The sequence below is a fragment of the Panulirus ornatus genome, chromosome 19 (genome assembly GCF_036320965.1).
Source record: "Panulirus ornatus isolate Po-2019 chromosome 19, ASM3632096v1, whole genome shotgun sequence".
Classification (NCBI taxonomy): Eukaryota; Metazoa; Arthropoda; class Malacostraca; order Decapoda; family Palinuridae; genus Panulirus; species Panulirus ornatus.
In genome coordinates this window covers 22,305,583-22,328,622 of record NC_092242.1, presented here as the reverse complement: position 1 = coordinate 22,328,622, position 23,040 = coordinate 22,305,583, and the positions used below count along the sequence as shown (strand labels likewise).

The window sequence follows — 23,040 nt, the reverse complement described above, 5'->3', positions numbered from 1 at the left end:
TGTCACCATTCAAGGTCAGTGAAGTAATTCTGTAATGTTTATTATGCAGAACTTGTAAACCATTTTCCATTATTAAAGTGTTTTGATAATGAAAAAGGAGTTATAATAAGCTTATTTTAATGAGTCTTGGTATAAGTTGAGAAATTACAGTATTCTTTTCTCTACACTTGTTTGGATCACTTTAAGCAAGAATATTTTACATAATTTTGTACAAGCAAGATTTTCCATCTTGCATGAGCAAGGAGCTGAATTATACTTTTGGCAACCACATTTCAGAGAGTTTAATCTTATGTTGCAGTGCCTCAGGATGTTCACACATTTTTTATCAGCCAGTGGAACATAGGTCTTCAGGTCTTCAACCAGTTTCTTTGCTTTGATTAAGTGTCTGGCACAGAATATTTTGAATATGCAGCTGAAGTGCATGTAGAGTTAGAATGCACTGAACATCCTGGATTTTTTGACTGAATATGTCCCTCTGAAGAATGTTTACCTAGAAGTTTTTGATTTTGGGTCTTAAAGGACTTAAAAGACTGTCATTATATTCAAAAGGCTGGAAAGGGCCCTGATAGACCTTCAGGAGTGTTTCTGTAGCTTATGGGTGATTTCTCTGGAAATGATAGAGATGCTCTGTGGAAGGTATTAAGAATATATGGTGTGGGAGGCAAGTTGTTAGAAGCAGTGAAAAGTTTTTATCGAGGATGTAAGGCATGTGTACGTGTAGGAAGAGAGAAAAGTGATTGGTTCTCAGTGAATGTAGGTTTGCGGCAGGGGTGTGTGATGTCTCCATGGTTGTTTAATTTGTTTATGGATGGGGTGGTTAGGGAGGTGAATGCAAGAGTTTTGGAAAGAGGGGCAAGTATGAAGTCTGTTGGGGATGAGAGAGCTTGGGAAGTGAGTCAGTTGTTGTTCGCTGATGATACAGCGCTGGTGGCTGATTCATGTGAGAAACTGCAGAAGCTGGTGACTGAGTTTGGTAAAGTGTGTGAAAGAAGAAAGTTAAGAGTAAATGTGAATAAGAGCAAGGTTATTAGGTACAGTAGGGTTGAGGGTCAAGTCAATTGGGAGCTGAGTTTGAATGGAGAAAAACTGGAGGAAGTGAAGTGTTTTAGATATCTGGGAGTGGATCTGGCAGCGGATGGAACCATGGAAGCGGAAGTGGATCATAGGGTGGGGGAGGGGGTGAAAATTCTGGGAGCCTTGAAGAATGTGTGGAAGTCGAGAACATTATCTCGGAAAGCAAAAATAGGTATGTTTGAAGGAATAGTGGTTCCAACAATGTTGTATGGTTGCAAGGTGTGGGCTATGGATAGAGTTGTGCACAGGAGGATGGATGTGCTGGAAATGAGATGTTTGAGGACAATGTGTGGTGTGAGGTGGTTTGATCGAGTAAGTAACGTAAGGGTAAGAGAGATGTGTGGAAATAAAAAGAGCGTGGTTGAGAGAGCAGAAGAGGGTGTTTTGAAATGGTTCGGGCACATGGAGAGAATGAGTGAGGGAAGATTGACCAAGAGAATATATGTGTCGGAGGTGGAGGGAAAGAGGAGAAGAGGGAGACCAAATTGGAGGTGGAAAGATGGAGTGAAAAAGATTTTGTGTGATCGGGGCCTGAACATGCAGGAGGGTGAAAGGAGGGCAAGGAATAGAGTGAATTGGAGCGATGTGGTATACCGGGGTTGACGTACTGTCAGTGGATTGAATCAAGGCATGTGAAGCGTCTGGGGTAAACCATGGAAAGCTGTGTAGGTATGTATATTTGCGTGTGTGGACGTATGTATATACATGTGTATGGGGGTGGGTTGGGCCATTTCTTTCGTCTGTTTCCTTGCGCTACCTCGCAAACGCGGGAGACAGCGACAGAGCAAAGAAAAAAAAAAAAAAAAATATTTACCCTTCTTCATTCCATATATGATGTCATGACCTGATTAGGTAGAGAACATTGGTAATCTAGGTCGTTATTCTGGATCATTGTGAAGAGAGAGATGATTGATGGAATAACTGCTGTAGCTTTCCACTACCAAATGTGATCCTTTGTTCATAACAAGGATTTATTGACTGTAAATGCCACAGCTGTCCCAAGAAAATGGCAAGAAAGTCAGTATCTCCAGTAGAGAATGATCTTAGAATAGAGTTGTGATCATGAAGGGCATTAATGAGATGCATGACAATTTTCATATCAACTTTGTCACCATTGGAAAGTGCAGTCATTGCATTTCTAGACCCAACATGGTCAGCACAGTGAGTTGAAGTCAAATGCAAATCCTTGTTATTAGGAGAGGATTAGGTTTAACTGCATTGTTTGACAGAAATGCAAATAGTACTCTTTGAAGACAGCCAGAAATTTCTTTCTGTCATTCTGATATTCACCTTTTTCTCATACTGGTTACATCCATACACATTTAGATACCTCCACCTTGTAGGAGGTTGTGACTCCTTGCTTGGCCTCTAATTCTGTTCCAGCTTCTTTGAATTGAAATACAAGATGGGGAAGGTTTCCAGTCCCCAGTTCCTAACCCCTTTAGTTGCCATCTGTGACATGCAGGGAGGGTGTGAGAAGTATTCTTTCTCCACTATCCTTGGGGATTATATTGACATTCACAAAAATAATGGAGAAAACAGGTAGTAGACATCAATAACTATCAATAACTGGAACACTAGTGAGTATAGGAAAGCCAATTTTTGCAGCATAACATTCTAGTGAGTCATGAACTTGTAATCGCTTGGCTATTTGCTAAAATATTGGACAAAATGGGTAGTAGAAAGAAAGCAGCCATCAGTCACAGGAGTCATAGTGAGCCTGGGGAAACTAACACCTGCAACAAAGTATTCAACTTATAATTGGTTTGTAATACAACAAATTGTATTTTATATTTCTTTTTTCATACACAGTTCTCCTTTGTAAGTTATTACTTAACTCATGAACTTACAGCTTTGTAGATATTTTCTTGCTTGTTTGTATTTCCCATGATTAGCAAGGTAGCATTAGGAACAGACAGAAGATTGGCTTCATTTATTCACATCCATTCTCTATCTCTATCATGTGTAATGCACTGGAACCACCCAATCCACAACCGAGTCCCACAGTCCTTTTCATAGCTGTTCCTAGGAGTCTTGTATGTCCTGATTCAGTTTATTGACTGCACATTGCCTCCTCTGTACCATATTATTCCAATTCAATCTGTTGCATGCATGCCTTACACCCTCCTGCATGTTTCACTCCATCCGTCCATCTCCATTTTGTTCTCTCCTTCTCCTTGCTCCCTTCACTTTTGCAAAGATAGTTGACCTATCTTCACTCATTCTTTTCACATGTCCAATTTCAGCACACACTCTTTAGCTCTATCAGTCAGCTATCATATTGTTCTTGGCCAACCTTACTTATTGTCTTCAAACATTTTATTTTGAACACATTCACCCTATTCCATACTTTCTTATCTACAGCCCATAGCTTGCATTCATACAGCACCACTGGGACTACTGTGTCTTCAGAGATGCTTGTCTTCACAAAAGTGAAAGAGAAAATGGGTAGTATAGATTGAACAGCTATTGAGTTAGGAAAGCTAGCTCATGTAAAATGTTTAACTTTTGTAATGGTATGGTAAGTTGTATTTTTTGTACTCTTCTTTACTGGTCTGTTTTGAAAAGTGTTACTTAACTCATGAGTTAGTGATAACTTAGGTGCTCACATTAATGGAAAAATTGGAAAAAGAAATAAATGAACTAAGTAGCAGGCTGGCTTCCACCTCCAGGTCAGTAAGGGATGATATTGGCCGAGTCCTATGACTCATTGTTTATGAAAGTTCAACAGAAAATTGGTATTGAGTGCTTGGGTGGTGGTGGAGTGGAATGGGATGGAGTCATGATTATCAGGAGGGAGAGAGAGGGGTACTAAACTTTTCTATATCTCCCTCAGAAATGTAACCAAAGATTTCACTTTGTGCATATCTTAAATAGTCTACATATAGACAATGCAATAATTAATCTTTTTATAGGTTAACTATGGAATCATTTTTTTTTTTGTTTTTCAATTATTGTCTGGTATGACTAGCTAAACAGTAAAGATAAACTTTGAAAATTGTGATGAAAGCTAGGAAATTGGGTGCAAACACTAAAACATTAGATATGCTGCATCAGGAAAGCTTAGTGAAGCAGGTAGAGAAAACCATGCAAGATGCAGCCCATCCTTTACACCAGTACTTTTTATTTTTAAGGTCAGGAAAAAGACTCTCTCTGCCTATTAAGCTCACTGACAGATTTAGGAAATCATTTGTACCAAAAAGCATTCTACTGTTTAACTGTCTAAAGATGTTGTGATATAGCTTGTGAGTGCTATAGATGATTCTTTATATTTTTTTTGGTACTTTTATGTGATATTTCATAATCTTTTTTATAATTCTTATACTTTTTAACCTTGAATTGAGCTTCTAGCCATAAAGAATTTCATTTTGTATCATGTATGCAAATTGACAGTAAAGACATCTTATATGTTGTCAGATTACAAGCATTGTAGTTTTTTCATTACTCATCATACACTGGGGAATCCTAAAATATCTCTGAGCATTCCATCCCAGTAGAAGCTTCAAACATTCTTTGTTATGATTTTTACTACTGTCAGCAGACACTTTATTTCCACCCCATGCTCATCCTGTGTGCAGTTATGCAGAAGGATTATAGAGGCTACAGAGGGTCTTTGTCAGACCCCAGTGGATAAATGATCACAACATAAACTGTTACAAAGTTAGTTCATTCTATTGCTTACAGTTTTTCATATAACAAGTTTATCAGCAAGATGCAAAAAGATAGTCTTAGAATTTTTGGTATTTTGTTATTAACAATAATGTGTTGGGCCATTTCTTTCAGGCATTGTTTTGATCTATCCCTTAAAGGCTCTGTTTTTTCAAAGTTAAAAACATGTTCTGGTTTGTGTCCATATTTCTGTCTGCAAACTTTGCAGTTCACATGATTAACATCTCTTTAAGCCATAAACTTAGGAGCATTCTTCTTCTATGCTATAAATGTCATGTCTTGCATTCTTTAACCAATTAAGCCAGTGTCATCCTCATGAAGCATTTACTGAAGTGTGTGATCCCCTTCCTCAATAATTCTCTCTGATTATGCTTGAAATAATAGATTAAAGTGGAGATAACTGTGGCATTGATGAATATCCAATTACAAGCATTTTCATGTATAAGCTGACATATCAGATTAGATTTTATCCCTGGGGATAGGGGAGAAAGAATACTTCCCACGCATTCATCATGTGTTGTAGAAGGCGACTAAAGGGGACGGGAGCGGGGTGGCTGGAAACCCTCCCCTCCTTGTATTTTAACTTTCTGAAAGGGGAAATAGAAGAAGGAGTCACACGGGGAGTGCTCATCCTCCTCAAATGCTCAGATTAGGGTGTCTAAATGTGTGTGGATGTAACCAAGATGAGAAAAAAGGAGAGATAGGTAGTATTTTTGAGGAAAGGAACCTGGATGTTTGGGCTCTGAGTGAAGCGATGCTCAAGGGTAAAGGGGAAAAGTGGTTTGGGAATGTCTTGGGAGTAAAGTCAGGGGTTAGAGAGAAGACAAGAGCAAGGGAAGGAGTAGCACTACTCCTGAAACAGGAGTGGTGGGAGTATGTGATAGAGTGTAAGAAAGTAAACTCTAGATTGATATGGGTAAACCTGAAAGTGGATGGAGAGAAGTGGGTGATTATTGGTGCATATGCACCTGGACTTGAGATGAAAGATCATGAGAGGCAAGTGTATAGGGAGCAGCTGAGTCCGTATTATAGTGATGGGTGATTTGAATGCAAAGGCGAGTAATGTGGCAGTTGAGGGAATAATTGGTGTACATGGGGTGTTCAGTGTTGTAAATGGAAATGGTGAGGAGCTTCTAGATTTATGTGCTGAAAAGGGACTGGTGATTGGGAATACCTGGTTTAAAAAGAGAGATATACATATATGTATGTAAGTAGGAGAGATGGCCAGAGAGCGTTATGGGATTGTGTGTTAATTGATAGGTACGCGAAAGAGAGACTTTTGGATGTTAATGTGCTGAGAGGTGCAACTAGAGGGATGTCTGATCATTATCTTGTGGAGGCAAAGGTGAAGATTTGTAGAGGTTTACAGAAAAGAAGAGAGAATGTTGGGGTGAAGAGAGTGGTGAGAGTAAGTGAGCTTGGGAAGGAGACTTGTGTGAAGAAGTACCAGGAGAGACTGAGTACAGAATGGAAAAAGGTGAGAACAAAGGAGGTAAGGGGAGTGGGGGAGGAATGGGATGTATTTAGGGAAGCAGTGATGGCTTGCGCAAAAGATGCTTGTGGCATGAGAAGCGTGGGAGGTGGGCAGATTAGAAAGGGTAGTGAGTGGTGGGATGAAGAAGTAAGATTATTAGTGAAGAAAAGAGAAAGGCATTTGGACGATTTTTGCAGGGAAATAATGCAAGTGAGTGGGAGATGTATAAAAGAAGCAGGGAGGAGATCAAGAGAAAGGTGCAAGAGGTGAAAAAGAGGGCAAATGAGAGTTGGGGTGAGAGGCGTGGGCTATGGATAGAGATGTGCGCAGGAGGATGGATGTGCTGGAAATGAGATGTTTGAGGACAATGTGTGGTGTGAGGTGGTTTGATCGAGTAAGTAACGTAAGGGTAAGAGAGATGTGTGGAAATAAAAAGAGCGTGGTTGAGAGAGCAGAAGAGGGTGTTTTGAAATGGTTTGGGCACATGGAGAGAATGAGTGAGGAAAGATTGACCAAGAGGATATATGTGTCGGAGGTGGAGGGAACGAGGAGAAGAGGGAGACCAAATTGGAGGTGGAAAGATGGAGTGAAAAAGATTTTGTGTGATCGGGGCCTGAACATGCAGGAGGGTGAAAGGAGGGCAAGGAATAGAGTGAATTGGAGCCATGTGGTATACAGGGGTTGACGTGCTGTCAGTGGATTGAATCAAGGCATGTGAAGCGTCTGGGGTAAACCATGGAAAGCTGTGTAGGTATGTATATTTGCGTGTGTGGACGTGTGTGTGTACATGTGTATGGGGGGGGGGGTTGGGCCATTTCTTTCGTCTGTTTCCTTGCGCTACCTCGCAAACGCGGGAGACAGCGACAAAGTATAAAAAAAAAAAAAAAAAAAAAAAGGAAGATTTGGAAGGAGGTAAATAAAGTGCGTAAGACAAGTGAACAAATGGGAACATCGGTGAAGGGGGCTAATGGGGAGGTGTTAACAAGTAGTGGTGATGTGAGAAGGAGATGGAGTGAGTATTTTGAAGGTTTGTTGAATGTGTTTGATGATAGAGTGGCAGATATAGGGTGTTTTGGTCGAGGTGGTGTGCAAAGTGAGAGGGTTAGGGAGAATGATTTGGTAAACAGAGAAGAGGTAGTAAAAGCTTTACGGAAGATGAAAGCTGGCAAGGCAGTGGGTTTGGATGGTATTGCAGTGGAATTTATTAAAAAAGGGGGTGACTGTATTGTTGACTGGTTGGTAAGGTAATTTGATGCATATATGACTCATGGTGAGGTGCCTGAGTATTGGAGGAATGCTTGCATTTGTATTTGCCATTGTACAAAGGTAAAGGGGATAAAAGTGAGTGCTCAGATTACAGAGGTATAAGTTTGTTGAGTATTCCTGGGAAATTATATTGGAGGGTATTGATTGAGAGTTTGAAAGCGTGTACAGAGCAGTGTGGTTTCAGAAGTGGTAGAGGATGTGTGGATCAGGTGTTTGCTTTGAAGAATGTATGTGAGAAATACTTAGAAAAGCAAATGGATTTGTATGTAGCATTTATGGATCTGGAGAAGGCATATGGTAGAGTTGATAGAGATGCTCTGTGGAAGGTATTAAGAATGTATGGTGTGGTTGGCAAGTTGTTAGAAGCAGTGAAAAGTTTTTATCGAGGATGGAATGCATGTGTACATGTATGAAGAGAGGAAAATGATTGGTTCTCAGTGAATGTTGGTTTTGTGGCAGGGGTGTGTGATGTCTCCATGGTTGTTTAATTTGTTTATGGATGGGGTTGTTAGGGAGGTGAATGCATTAAGAGTTTTGGAAAGAGGGGCAAGTATGCAGTCTGTTGTGGATGAGAGAGCTTGGGAAGTGAGTCAGTTGTTGTTCGCTGATGATTCGGTGCTGGTGGCTGATTCGGGTGAGAAACTGCAGAAGCTGGTGACTGAGTTTGGTGAAGTGTGTGAAAGAAGAAAACTGAGAGTAAATGTGAATAAGAGCAAGGTTATTAGGTACAGTAGGGTTGAGGGACAAGTCAATTGGGAGGCAAGTGTGAATGGAGAAAAACTGGAGGAAGTGAAGTGTTTCAGATATCTGGGAGTGGATTTGGCAGCTAATGGAACCATGGAAGTGGAAGTGAATCATAGGGTGGGGGAGGGGGCGGAAGTTCGGGGAGCATTGAAGAATGTGTGGAAGTCGAGAACATTATCTCGGAAAGGAAAAATTGGTATGTTTGAAGGAATAGTTATTCCAACAATGTTATATGGTTGTGAGGTGTGGGCTATAGATAGAGTTGTGCGGAGGAGGGTAGATGTGTTTTGAAATGAGATGTTTGGGGACAATATGTGGTATGAGGTGGTTTGATCGAGTAAGTAATGTAAGGGTAAGAGAGATGTGTGGTAATAAAAAGAGTGTGGTTGAGAGAGCAGAAGGGGGTGTTTTGAAATAGTTTGGTCACATGGAGAGATTGAGTGAGGAAAGATTACCAAGAGGATATATGTGTCAGAGAGCAGAAGAGGGTGTTTTGAAATGGTTTGGTCACATGGAGAGAATGAGTGAGGAAAGATTACCAAGAGGATATATGTGTCAGAGGTGGAGGGAACGAGGAGAAGTGGGAGACCAAATTGGAGGTGGAAAGATGGAGTGAAAAAGGTTTTGAGTGATTGGGGCCTGGACATGCAGGAGAATGAAAGGCGTTTAGGGAATAGAGTGAATTGAAATGATGTGGTATACTGTGGTTGACGTGCTGTCAATAGATTGAACCAGGGCATGTGAAGCGTCTGGGGTAAACCATGGAAAGTTCTGTGGGGCCTGGATGTGGAAAGGGAGCTGTGGTTTCAGTGCATTATACATGACAGCTAGAGACTGAGTGTGAACGAATGTGGCCTTTGTTGTCTTTTTCTAGCACTACCTCGCGCACATACGGGGGGAGGGGGTTGTTATTTCAAGTGTGGCGATGGGAATGAATAAAGGCAGATAGTATGAATTATGTACATGTGTATATATGTATATGTGTGTGTGTGTATACTTATGCATGCGTTGAGATGTATAGGTATGTATATTTGCGTGTGTGGACGTGTATTTATATACACATGTATGTGGGTGGGTTGGGCCATTCTTTCGTCTGTTTCCTTGCGTTACCTCACTAACGCGGGAGACAGCGACAAAGCAAAATAAATAATCAGATTAGGTCTTTTCTTTCTTTCTTTTAAACTCTTCGCCATTTCCTGCGTTAGCGAGGTAGCATTAAGAACAGAGGACTGGGCCTTTGTGGAATATCCTCACCTGGCCCCCCTCTGTTCCTTCTTTTGGAAAATTAAAAAAAAAACGAGAGGGGAGGATTTCCAGCCTCCCGCTCCCTCCCCTTTTAGTCGCCTTCTACGACACGCAGAGTGTCTTGCTTTGACATGTGTATAGAATGCATGATGAACAAAAGATACCCTAAGATATCTTTAAAAATTTCAGCATTAAAGAAAAAGAATATTTTGTGGATTGAATAGAAACATGGATTCTTTTCAGATCTGTTGCACCTCTGAGGGCATACATATTGTTATCTATGCCTGTAACTAATTTACAAATGTAATGCAAGACCGCCATATGTGCCATATTTATGCAGGGACTTGACTATACCTCTGTTTTAAATGTGCATTAAGTGTAACATTTTTTGTCTTGTGTTTGCCTAACTTGCTAGTGTCAGGCATGTGGCTTTACCAGCTCCATAGGAAAACTACATAAAGGAAAGGCCAGCAGGATTGTAGCCTAGAAACATGCTTTTCACAAGCTCAAAGCGAACTATTTTGTTGCTTTGGTGGATGGAATGCTTCCACCCAGTAAACTTTTCTTTTGCACTTCAGCAAAATTTGTGTTGACGCTCCTTCACACAGACAAGGGTTACTTTGATTCAGAAGTAAGTTGAGATGTTGCTTTCTGACAGAGTCTCTTTCTCCCACCCTTTGTTTTTGTGTGGATGCTGTCACTGAAAGAGCACAGGTTTATAGGTAGTTGATGAAACATTTAGGATACTGATGGGATATGCATTTAAGTTCATGGACTTATTTGCATTATAGCCGATGTAATGGTTCCAGGTTGCATACCTGAAAGGACTCATGGGTGATTTTGGAATTGACGGTCTGCTCAAAGATATTGATTTTCATGCATCTGATCCATATTTTGTCACATTCTGTTCATTTTTTTCTCTTTTGTTTACTTATAATCCTTTTGTCTTTTGTTATGACATGACTGCGCAGTAATGTCTTCTGACATTTTTGTGTTAATCTTGTGCATATAAAAGATAAGTATTTTGTAATATGAGAATTAGATAAGAGTGCTTTGAGAAAAATGCAAATTTGTATTCCAAAATTATTAGAAATTAGGTAATGTTTCTAGGTATAAGTCTGTTAGCATTTCATATATTCAGTGCGAGATTTGTGTATTAGAACTGCTTCCCATTAATGGTAATATTTTGAAATTTGCAGGATCCACATTCAGAATTTCTGAATCTTCCATGGACTTTAGACCCAGGGGAATCGAAGGAGACCCAATTGTCCTTCACTGCTGAAGATGACACCATACCGCACAAGCTCAGGGGTTCTTTATCATACATTCTGGTACTTTGCATAATGCAAATAGTGTTAAAATATAATACTTTGAAATATTTTCCTATATTTACTTTTAGTTGTATGATAATTTTGCTGTAGGCCTACCTTTTTCACATTTTTTAAAGCAAAAGTCACTTCAGTTAAACCATTCATTGTTAAGTGTATTTAACAAAAGAAATAATATGGAATAGAACTACCATCACTCCTTATAATGGCTACTAATGTAAGAGGAGAATTTATCTTTCAGGTTTGCTATGATTATACATGTACTCTTTATGAATTTCAGGATGGTGGCAATAGCAGTGAATTATCGGTGCGCCTTGAGTTTCCTGTAACAACCTTCTTGTCAGGCAAGACAGCCAGTCGAGCAACCTTTACGGACCTGCTAAGTTCTGGTCAGCTTTCTGCAAGGTCTTCCTTCACACTGCCAGATTGCCCTTGGTCTTTCCCAGAGGTATTACTTTTGCTTATTGCAGTTCTGTATGATGGATTTTGCCTGCTTGAAGTTACTTTGCTCATGAAAAGTCACTTTTGGTAAAGCTATATCATTTTCAGTTGATGAAACTCGAGGGTGGGCCATTTTGATACCTGCTTCTTTCCCTACACATCGAAGCTCTGGAACTCTCTACCCTCTCGTGTCTTTCCCAATAACTGTGACCTGGCACATTTCAAAAGACACGTTTTTCTTTTTCTCAAAAAATTCATAAATGATTGCACTTGTCTTCAATTTTTCATTTCATAATTCTCTCTATTTCAATTAAGGCCTGGCCTTCATGTGGACTTTAGTCCGTGACTGGAGCCTAAAGAAAAAAATTTAAGGAGTGTATAGATATTCTATAGATATTCCTGGCAATATACTAGAAAGACACTGAATAAAAACCATAAATGCTCTGTAAGAAAGCGGGGTTTTAAGTATTTTATCTTGTGAAATAAGAAACCCCTTTAGACTAAAGTTGGTATCAGAAACTTCTGAAGAAATTTATACAGATGACGAACTAAGTTACCTGATTAGTCAAGAAGTATTGTGCTAGAAGAAGACAGAACAATACAAGCTATGTTTTTGTCCTTTTGTAGATGAAATCTCTTCAAAAGTAATTTTTTATCCCAAATATAGCTGCTTTCATCATAAGGCTAAGCACAGTATATCTAATGTTTTCCACATATGTATAATCATTTACTGCATTCCTCTGTCCCCACTTACATTAATATAATGTACTGAAACCAAAGCCTATGATCCACAACCAAGCCCCACAATCTTTTCCAGATTTACCTTAACTGCTTTGTATGTCCTGGTTCAATCCATTGGCAGCGCATCACTTTCTGTGCACCTCGTCAATCCAGTTCATTCTATATCATGCAAGCCTCTCACCCCTTTAAACTTTTAGGACCTGATACCCAAGAGCATCTCTCAGTCTGACCTTCCATATCCTTCTTGGTCTTTCCATCCTTCTTTCTTCCTCGATTTCGTAGACTTAGATTTTTTTAATTGCCTTTTCATCACTCATCTTCTGCCTGTCCTCTTACAGTGTTATTTCTTACTCAGCCAGCCTGCCTCATCACTTACTGTCCGTAGGTATATCTTTTGCAACACATCTACTGTCTTACTTTTGGACTTAAGGCCCAAGACTCTCATCCATACAAAACTGTTGGTGCTACTTTACTTTTGTACCTTTGTCCTATTAGACACTAACCTCTCCTTCCACACACTTCTCAATGCAACCAGGACTGTAGCCCCCCACTCACACCCTGTAACTCCCTTCATCACCATTGGTTCCATCTGCTGCTTTATCCGCTCCCAGGTACATAAGGCACTCCACTTTCTCCAGTTCCTCCTCATTCAAATATACCCTTAAACCTTCCTGTCATACTCTTGTTGTGCCTCATTTTGTACATGTGCCCTCAGTTTCCACCATTCACACACTTCCGGAGTCTTTTACCAGCTTCCAGGGTTTCTCACTGGAGTTATTAACTGTTAAGTTATTAATCTTATATTAATGTAATCCTTTAGTACTCTGTTTTCCTTTACAAGGTGCTAGAGGAAGTAACACGAGGAGGAAGTTTAGCAACAGTGGAATGTGTTGACCAAACTGCTTCCCTGTATGGGCGCTCCCTCCATGGTCATCATGTCTGCCTACTAGTCAAGTACCAGGTAGGTTCCCCCCCCCCCCCCCCCCCCCCCCCCTCTCTCCCTCTCTCCTCTCTCTCCTCTCTCTCTCTCTCTCTCTCTCTCTCTCTCTCTCTCTCTCTCTCTCTCTCTCCTCTCTCTCCTCTCTCTCTCTTCTCTCTCTCTCTCCTCTCTCTCTCTCTCTCTCTCTCTCTCTCTCTCTCCTCTCTCTCTCTCTCTCTCTCTCGATAGGTAGATAGATAGATAGATAGATAGATAGATAGATAGATAGATAGATGGTTGTTTAATTTGTTTATGGATGGGGTTGTTAGGGAGGTAAATGCAAGAGTTTTGGAAAGAGGGGCAAGTATGAAGTCTGTTGGGGATGAGAGAGCTTGGGAAGTGAGTCAGTTGTTGTTCGCTGATGATTCGGTGCTGGTGGCTGATTCGGGTGAGAAACTGCAGAAGCTGGTGACTGAGTTTGGTGAAGTGTGTGAAAGAAGAAAACTGAGAGTAAATGTGAATAAGAGCAAGGTTATTAGGTACAGTAGGGTTGAGGGACAAGTCAATTGGGAGGCAAGTGTGAATGGAGAAAAACTGGAGGAAGTGAAGTGTTTCAGATATCTGGGAGTGGATTTGGCAGCTAATGGAACCATGGAAGCGGAAGTGAATCATAGGGTGGGGGAGGGGGCGGAAGTTCGGGGAGCATTGAAGAATGTGTGGAAGTCGAGAACATTATCTCGGAAAGGAAAAATTGGTATGTTTGAAGGAATAGTTATTCCAACAATGTTATATGGTTGCGAGGTGTGGGCTATAGATAGAGTTGTGCGGAGGAGGGTAGATGTGTTGGAAATGAGATGTTTGGGGACAATATGTGGTATGAGGTGGTTTGATCGAGTAAGTAATGTAAGGGTAAGAGAGATGTGTGGTAATAAAAAGAGTGTGGTTGAGAGAGCAGAAGGGGGTGTTTTGAAATAGTTTGGTCACATGGAGAGATTGAGTGAGGAAAGATTACCAAGAGGATATATGTGTCAGAGAGCAGAAGAGGGTGTTTTGAAATGGTTTGGTCACATGGAGAGAATGAGTGAGGAAAGATTACCAAGAGGATATATGTGTCAGAGGTGGAGGGAACGAGGAGAAGTGGGAGACCAAATTGGAGGTGGAAAGATGGAGTGAAAAAGGTTTTGTGTGATTGGGGCCTGGACATGCAGGAGAATGAAAGGCGTTCAGGGAATAGAGTGAATTGAAATGATGTGGTATACTGTGGTTGACGTGCTGTCAATAGATTGAACCAGGGCATGTGAAGCGTCTGGGGTAAACCATGGAAAGTTCTGTGGGGCCTGGATGTGGAAAGGGAGCTGTGGTTTCAGTGCATTATACATGACAGCTAGAGACTGAGTGTGAACGAATGTGGCCTTTGTTGTCTTTTTCTAGCACTACCTCGCGCACATACGGGGGGAGGGGGTTGTTATTTCAAGTGTGGCGATGGGAATGAATAAAGGCAGATAGTATGAATTATGTACATGTGTATATATGTATATGTGTGTGTGTGTATACTTATGCATGCGTTGAGATGTATAGGTATGTATATTTGCGTGTGTGGACGTGTATTTATATACACATGTATGTGGGTGGGTTGGGCCATTCTTTCGTCTGTTTCCTTGCGTTACCTCACTAACGCGGGAGACAGCGACAAAGCAAAATAAATAATCAGATTAGGTCTTTTCTTTCTTTCTTTTAAACTCTTCGCCATTTCCTGCGTTAGCGAGGTAGCATTAAGAACAGAGGACTGGGCCTTTGTGGAATATCCTCACCTGGCCCCCCTCTGTTCCTTCTTTTGGAAAATTAAAAAAAAAACGAGAGGGGAGGATTTCCAGCCTCCCGCTCCCTCCCCTTTTAGTCGCCTTCTACGACACGCAGAGTGTCTTGCTTTGACATGTGTATAGAATGCATGATGAACAAAAGATACCCTAAGATATCTTTAAAAATTTCAGCATTAAAGAAAAAGAATATTTTGTGGATTGAATAGAAACATGGATTCTTTTCAGATCTGTTGCACCTCTGAGGGCATACATATTGTTATCTATGCCTGTAACTAATTTACAAATGTAATGCAAGACCGCCATATGTGCCATATTTATGCAGGGACTTGACTATACCTCTGTTTTAAATGTGCATTAAGTGTAACATTTTTTGTCTTGTGTTTGCCTAACTTGCTAGTGTCAGGCATGTGGCTTTACCAGCTCCATAGGAAAACTACATAAAGGAAAGGCCAGCAGGGATTGTAGCCTAGAAACATGCTTTTCACAAGCTCAAAGCGAACTATTTTGTTGCTTTGGTGGATGGAATGCTTCCACCCAGTAAACTTTTCTTTTGCACTTCAGCAAAATTTGTGTTGACGCTCCTTCACACAGACAAGGGTTACTTTGATTCAGAAGTAAGTTGAGATGTTGCTTTCTGACAGAGTCTCTTTCTCCCACCCTTTGTTTTTGTGTGGATGCTGTCACTGAAAGAGCACAGGTTTATAGGTAGTTGATGAAACATTTAGGATACTGATGGGATATGCATTTAAGTTCATGGACTTATTTGCATTATAGCCGATGTAATGGTTCCAGGTTGCATACCTGAAAGGACTCATGGGTGATTTTGGAATTGACGGTCTGCTCAAAGATATTGATTTTCATGCATCTGATCCATATTTTGTCACATTCTGTTCATTTTTTTCTCTTTTGTTTACTTATAATCCTTTTGTCTTTTGTTATGACATGACTGCGCAGTAATGTCTTCTGACATTTTTGTGTTAATCTTGTGCATATAAAAGATAAGTATTTTGTAATATGAGAATTAGATAAGAGTGCTTTGAGAAAAATGCAAATTTGTATTCCAAAATTATTAGAAATTAGGTAATGTTTCTAGGTATAAGTCTGTTAGCATTTCATATATTCAGTGCGAGATTTGTGTATTAGAACTGCTTCCCATTAATGGTAATATTTTGAAATTTGCAGGATCCACATTCAGAATTTCTGAATCTTCCATGGACTTTAGACCCAGGGGAATCGAAGGAGACCCAATTGTCCTTCACTGCTGAAGATGACACCATACCGCACAAGCTCAGGGGTTCTTTATCATACATTCTGGTACTTTGCATAATGCAAATAGTGTTAAAATATAATACTTTGAAATATTTTCCTATATTTACTTTTAGTTGTATGATAATTTTGCTGTAGGCCTACCTTTTTCACATTTTTTAAAGCAAAAGTCACTTCAGTTAAACCATTCATTGTTAAGTGTATTTAACAAAAGAAATAATATGGAATAGAACTACCATCACTCCTTATAATGGCTACTAATGTAAGAGGAGAATTTATCTTTCAGGTTTGCTATGATTATACATGTACTCTTTATGAATTTCAGGATGGTGGCAATAGCAGTGAATTATCGGTGCGCCTTGAGTTTCCTGTAACAACCTTCTTGTCAGGCAAGACAGCCAGTCGAGCAACCTTTACGGACCTGCTAAGTTCTGGTCAGCTTTCTGCAAGGTCTTCCTTCACACTGCCAGATTGCCCTTGGTCTTTCCCAGAGGTATTACTTTTGCTTATTGCAGTTCTGTATGATGGATTTTGCCTGCTTGAAGTTACTTTGCTCATGAAAAGTCACTTTTGGTAAAGCTATATCATTTTCAGTTGATGAAACTCGAGGGTGGGCCATTTTGATACCTGCTTCTTTCCCTACACATCGAAGCTCTGGAACTCTCTACCCTCTCGTGTCTTTCCCAATAACTGTGACCTGGCACATTTCAAAAGACACGTTTTTCTTTTTCTCAAAAAATTCATAAATGATTGCACTTGTCTTCAATTTTTCATTTCATAATTCTCTCTATTTCAATTAAGGCCTGGCCTTCATGTGGACTTTAGTCCGTGACTGGAGCCTAAAGAAAAAAATTTAAGGAGTGTATAGATATTCTATAGATATTCCTGGCAATATACTAGAAAGACACTGAATAAAAACCATAAATGCTCTGTAAGAAAGCGGGGTTTTAAGTATTTTATCTTGTGAAATAAGAAACCCCTTTAGACTAAAGTTGGTATCAGAAACTTCTGAAGAAATTTATACAGATGACGAACTAAGTTACCTGATTAGTCAAGAAGTATTGTGCTAGAAGAAGACAGAACAATACAAGCTATGTTTTTGTCCTTTTGTAGATGAAATCTCTTCAAAAGTAATTTTTTATCCCAAATATAGCTGCTTTCATCATAAGGCTAAGCACAGTATATCTAATGTTTTCCACATATGTATAATCATTTACTGCATTCCTCTGTCCCCACTTACATTAATATAATGTACTGAAACCAAAGCCTATGATCCACAACCAAGCCCCACAATCTTTTCCAGATTTACCTTAACTGCTTTGTATGTCCTGGTTCAATCCATTGGCAGCGCATCACTTTCTGTGCACCTCGTCAATCCAGTTCATTCTATATCATGCAAGCCTCTCACCCCTTTAAACTTTTAGGACCTGATACCCAAGAGCATCTCTCAGTCTGACCTTCCATATCCTTCTTGGTCTTTCCATCCTTCTTTCTTCCTCGATTTCGTAGACTTAGATTTTTTTAATTGCCTTTTCATCACTCATCTTCTGCCTGTCCTCTTACAGTGTTATTTCTTACTCAGCCAGCCTGCCTCATCACTTACTGTCCGTAGGTATATCTTTTGCAACACATCTACTGTCTTACTTTTGGACTTAAGGCCCAAGACTCTCATCCATACAAAACTGTTGGTGCTACTTTACTTTTGTACCTTTGTCCTATTAGACACTAACCTCTCCTTCCACACACTTCTCAATGCAACCAGGACTGTAGCCCCCCACTCACACCCTGTAACTCCCTTCATCACCATTGGTTCCATCTGCTGCTTTATCCGCTCCCAGGTACATAAGGCACTCCACTTTCTCCAGTTCCTCCTCATTCAAATATACCCTTAAACCTTCCTGTCATACTCTTGTTGTGCCTCATTTTGTACATGTGCCCTCAGTTTCCACCATTCACACACTTCCGGAGTCTTTTACCAGCTTCCAGGGTTTCTCACTGGAGTTATTAACTGTTAAGTTATTAATCTTATATTAATGTAATCCTTTAGTACTCTGTTTTCCTTTACAAGGTGCTAGAGGAAGTAACACGAGGAGGAAGTTTAGCAACAGTGGAATGTGTTGACCAAACTGCTTCCCTGTATGGGCGCTCCCTCCATGGTCATCATGTCTGCCTACTAGTCAAGTACCAGGTAGGTTCCCCCCCCCCCCCCCCCTCTCTCTCTCTCTCTCTCTCTCTCTCTCTCTCTCTCTCTCTCTCTCTCTCTCTCTCTCTCTCTCTCTCTCTCTCTCTCTCTCTCTCTCTCTCTCTCTCTCTCTCTCTCTCTCTCTCTCTCTCTCTCTCTCTCTCTCTCTCTCTCTCTCTCTCTCTCTCTCTCTCTCTCTCTAGATAGATAGATAGATAGATAGATGGTTGTTTAATTTGTTTATGGATGGGGTTGTTAGGGAGGTAAATGCAAGAGTTTTGGAAAGAGGGGCAAGTATGAAGTCTGTTGGGGATGAGAGAGCTTGGGAAGTGAGTCAGTTGTTGTTCGCTGATGATACAGCGCTGGTGGCTGATTCATGTGAGAAACTGCAGAAGCTGGTGACTGAGTTTGGTAAAGTGTGTGGAAGAAGAAAGTTAAGAGTAAATGTGAATAAGAGCAAGGTTATTAGGTACAGTAGGGTTGAAGGTCAAGTCAATTGGGAGGTGAGTTTGAATGGAGAAAAACTGGAGGAAGTGAAGTGTTTTAGATATCTGGGAGTGGATCTGGCAGCGGATGGAACCATGGAAGCGGAAGTGGATCATAGGGTGGGGGAGGGGGCGAAAATTCTGGGGGCCTTGAAGAATGTGTGGAAGTCGAGAACATTATCTCGGAAAGCAAAAATGGGTATGTTTGAAGGAATAGTGGTTCCAACAATGTTGTATGGTTGCGAGGCGTGGGCTATGGATAGAGTTGTGCGCAGGAGGATGGATGTGCTGGAAATGAGATGTTTGAGGACAATGTGTGGTGTGAGGTGGTTTGATCGAGTGAGTAACGTAAGGGTAAGAGAGATGTGTGGAAATAAAAAGAGCGTGGTTGAGAGAGCAGAAGAGGGTGTTTTGAAGTGGTTTGGGCACATGGAGAGGATGAGTGAGGAAAGATTGACCAAGAGGATATATGTGTCGGAGGTGGAGGGAACGAGGAGAAGAGGGAGACCAAATTGGAGGTGGAAAGATGGAGTGAAAAAGATTTTGTGTGATCGGGGCCTGAACATGCAGGAGGGTGAAAGGAGGGCAAGGAATAGAGTGAATTGGAGCGATGTGGTATACCGGGGTTGACGTGCTGTCAGTGGATTGAATCAAGGCATGTGAAGCGTCTGGGGTAAGCCATGGAAAGCTGTGTAGGTATGTATATTTGCGTGTGTGGACGTATGCATATACATGTGTATGGGGGGGGGTTGGGCTATTTCTTTCGTCTGTTTCCTTGCGCTACCTCGCAAACGCGGGAGACAGCGACAAAGTATAAAAAAAAAAAAAAAAAAAAGATAGATAGATAGATAGATAGTTAGATAGTATCAGGAAAACCAATAGCAAAGAAATGATGAAATGAACATTGCTTAGAGAATAGCTTGGAAAAATGGAAACAAGTAGAGATGCATCACTAGAGCAAACCAATGAATGGCTGAAATATGAATATAGAAATTACACACAAGCATTGAACTGAAGGCCAATGTAGGATGATGGTATGAACCAGCATTGACAAGACTATGAATACTTATAGGACTTATCAATATAGTAGGCTAATAGGGTTTGAGAACAAGAATGATAACTGGCCAAAATATGTTGACTATAGAAACACACCAAAAACAAATGAAATACTTTTTTATTGAAGAACCAAATAAGGAAAGTCCTGGTAGAAATTTGAATACAGCAGAAGTGAAAGTGCAAAATGTGATTGATATAAAGAAGGAGGCTTTGAAAATCTGGAATAATTTAGCTCTGAATGAAAAAATAAGTTTGTAATTAGTATGTAACCCTGTAATGCCTGCTGACCATCTATCCTACTCACATACTTATACTTGTGTATGTTGCTCTTTTTAAACCAGCAGTTCCCAATCACCAGCCCTTTTCAACACAACTCCACAAGCTGTCACTATTTAAATTCACATTACTGAATATACCCCATTCCCCCATTTATACCCTCAACTGCCACATTACCCAGTGTCGCATTTAAATAACCCATTGCTAATACCCATACTCTTGCATCAAAACTGCTGACACACTCACTCAGCTGCTCCCAAAACCTTTGCTTCTCTTGATCTTTCTTCCCATGGCGATATGCATAAGCACTATAATCACCTATCCTTACAGTCCACTTTCATTTTTACCCATATCAGCTTGAAACTCACTCACAAACACTCTTTCACATGCTCCCACAATAGCAGCAGCTGCAGCAGTAATGCTACCCCTTCCTGAGCTTTTACCCTCACATCAACTCCCGACATTACTCCTAAGACATTTCCAAATAATCCTTCCCCTTTGACCTTAAGCTCTGTGTCACGTAGAGCCAGAATATTCAGCTTACTTTCCTCCTTTCTTTTCATCTTGATTATATCCAAGAGATTATATCCAATAGCCAGAGCCTTCAAGGAGGGTAAGCGCTCCTAACTTGGCTCCTTCTGTTACATCTTTCAGTAACTGAAATATAAGAATGGTTGGATGGGATGGGGCTTTCACACACACACACACACACACACACACACACACACACACACACACACACACACACACACACCCCATTCCTGCCTTAGTTGCTCTCTGCGGCATGCTATATGTGAGACCAGTGAAAAATACATACTTAGTTTTTATTTGTAAAACATAAGGGTAAAGTAGTACGGTACTAACAAATCCATTAAATATAGCTTTTGATAATTTTGTGTCATCCAGATTGAGAGAACATAGGTCAGACTTTATAGCTATAAGAATCAGGTAATTTGATAGAAAAGATAAAAGGATTTTTTAGCTATTAAAGGGATGTCTCTGGCAGAGTCTAAACATAAATGGGCTTTGATGATAAAAGTTTTGTCTAACCTGTTGAAATGCTGAATCTGATTCTGTCCATGATTATTAGGCAAAAGACAAGAGCAGGGAAGATTGGATGTGGGAGACACCAGTACCGGAATAAAATGAAAAGAGGATTGAAGAAGCTTGATACATATCAGTTAAGGATGCAGTAGGCAGGTGTTTTATGAAGTGAGTGTTGGAGATTTTAGAGGAAATTGATTTTATAACTTAAGGGTAATTTTTATTGTACATCATTCAGTTTACAAAGAATAGGCATCAGAACCTGAGTTTCTGAATAATGAATGTCTTAGTGAGACTTTCCTTTATCCTTAGTTATGTGAATTGATAGTAGCAAATGTTTGTGACTAGTTAGTATATTGATGTGTACTGACTTATATTACTGTTGCAGGAACCAAATCGACTGACAGTTGATGGCAAGAGCACAGAGGGAACACTCCTCTCCAATGCTCTAGATCACTTAAAGACCACATTATTACAGAAGCAGTAGACTACAGATTCATCCTTTAGGAAGTGGGAAGGTGGCTTTAGAGTTGCTTTGCAAAATATTTTTTTTCATTTTTATTTTTTGAACTAATGATAAATCCCATTGAATTTGAAGTAACAAGACTGAAAATTTATTTGGTGCTTTTGAATTTAATGCTGTGTCAAAAAAGGAGAAAGATACATTATTTAGTCATGGAAAACATTTTGCTAAAGATTATGATTTTATCAAGATAAAGTACTGAGTTAGCGGATCCAATTTTAGATGATTCTCCATGATTGTGTATGTTAAAATTTTGTGAGTTTTATCTTGAATATTTTTGTGAAACATTCATTGCTACTTCACCTATAAATTCATAGTAATTATATACCTTCAATACTGATTTTGGTATTAATAGAAATAAACATTCATATGGGCATCCTTCTTTATATATATTTTTCCTTTTTGAGTAAAAAGACTTTTGCACTTAAGACAATGATATGTTGAAGACAGTATTCCCAGATAATAATTCTGAGCTTAAACATTTATATGAATAAATTGACTTCGATTTTACATTGGAAGAATGATATTTTCATACATGTGTGCCAAGAGAAAAAAAAGCTAAGCTTGCCTATTTGATGATAACTTTACTAATGAAGCCCACTATTACAGAAGGGAAACAATACTCTTCACTCACTGGCACACCTGCCAGCCCACATAGCAGTCTTCTTTTCTTCTTACGCGGTCACCTGCTATATCTATCCTTGTACTTTCATAATTGCACCTGCGTAAAAGCCTTGTGGAAATGAAAATCCTGTTGGAATTTTTTGAAATCAGAAAACTAGTAGCATCTCAGCTACTATGAATTTTTCATGAATTTAATGCAGAATTCCTTCCTCAGTGTTTTCATAGCATTTAGTAATGGCTAAATGAGGTTTTATGATTTATTTCATACTTCCAGCAGTATGATTATTTCTTGATTAGTTGTAGATAAACTGAAGAATGGAAACTGATTTTGTGGAACTAGATACTTTTAAACAATTGTTTAAAGAGAGAATAGAGAGTTTAGTAACTACATGTAACTTTTCAGGTGTTATTACTATGTGACATTGATAGATGCTTACTTCAGTGGTTAGGAATATGCCTTTATGCAGATTCATTTAGTTTCTTGGATATCATGTCAAATAGGTATTGTAAACTGTTTGTCCTGTGTTATTACAAGAGGCAAACAGTTATAAGTACTGTAAACTGATTGGCAGTAGAAGAATCAAGTATCACCAGTGCCTTGCATGAGCTTATGTGGGCCACAGGATGCATTTGCTAACCTGATGCTGTTTGAGACATTCTCCCAATGCCTAACAAAGACATCTTAGTCAAACTGATTGTATAGAATTGTATACTGAAATATACTCTTTGTGGTTATTCAAAATATCCTGGTTTCATCTAGCACAGAAGACAGGCTTTTAAGATTGATGAATATCTGACTTGCTGATATTGATTATCCAAGACAAAATTTATTTATGTGAAATTTATTGCTTTCATTATTCATA

General features: G+C 39.7%; 1 protein-coding gene across 1 annotated transcript in view; it reads left to right on the top strand.

Moving 5' to 3' along the window:
• The window catches only part of g (adaptor-related protein complex 3, delta 1 subunit-like garnet), a 468,686-nt gene extending 447,029 nt beyond the window's left edge, over positions 1 to 21,657 (top strand). Inside the window, exons 23-26 of the mRNA XM_071673747.1 lie at positions 10,672 to 10,803; positions 11,081 to 11,248; positions 12,824 to 12,943; positions 21,419 to 21,657. Of these exons, the coding sequence (XP_071529848.1) occupies positions 10,672 to 10,803; positions 11,081 to 11,248; positions 12,824 to 12,943; positions 21,419 to 21,517 (519 nt within the window). The 3' untranslated portion in view covers positions 21,518 to 21,657. The remainder of the gene's footprint in view (positions 1 to 10,671; positions 10,804 to 11,080; positions 11,249 to 12,823; positions 12,944 to 21,418) is intronic.
• Positions 21,658 to 23,040: the final 1,383 nt, after the last annotated feature.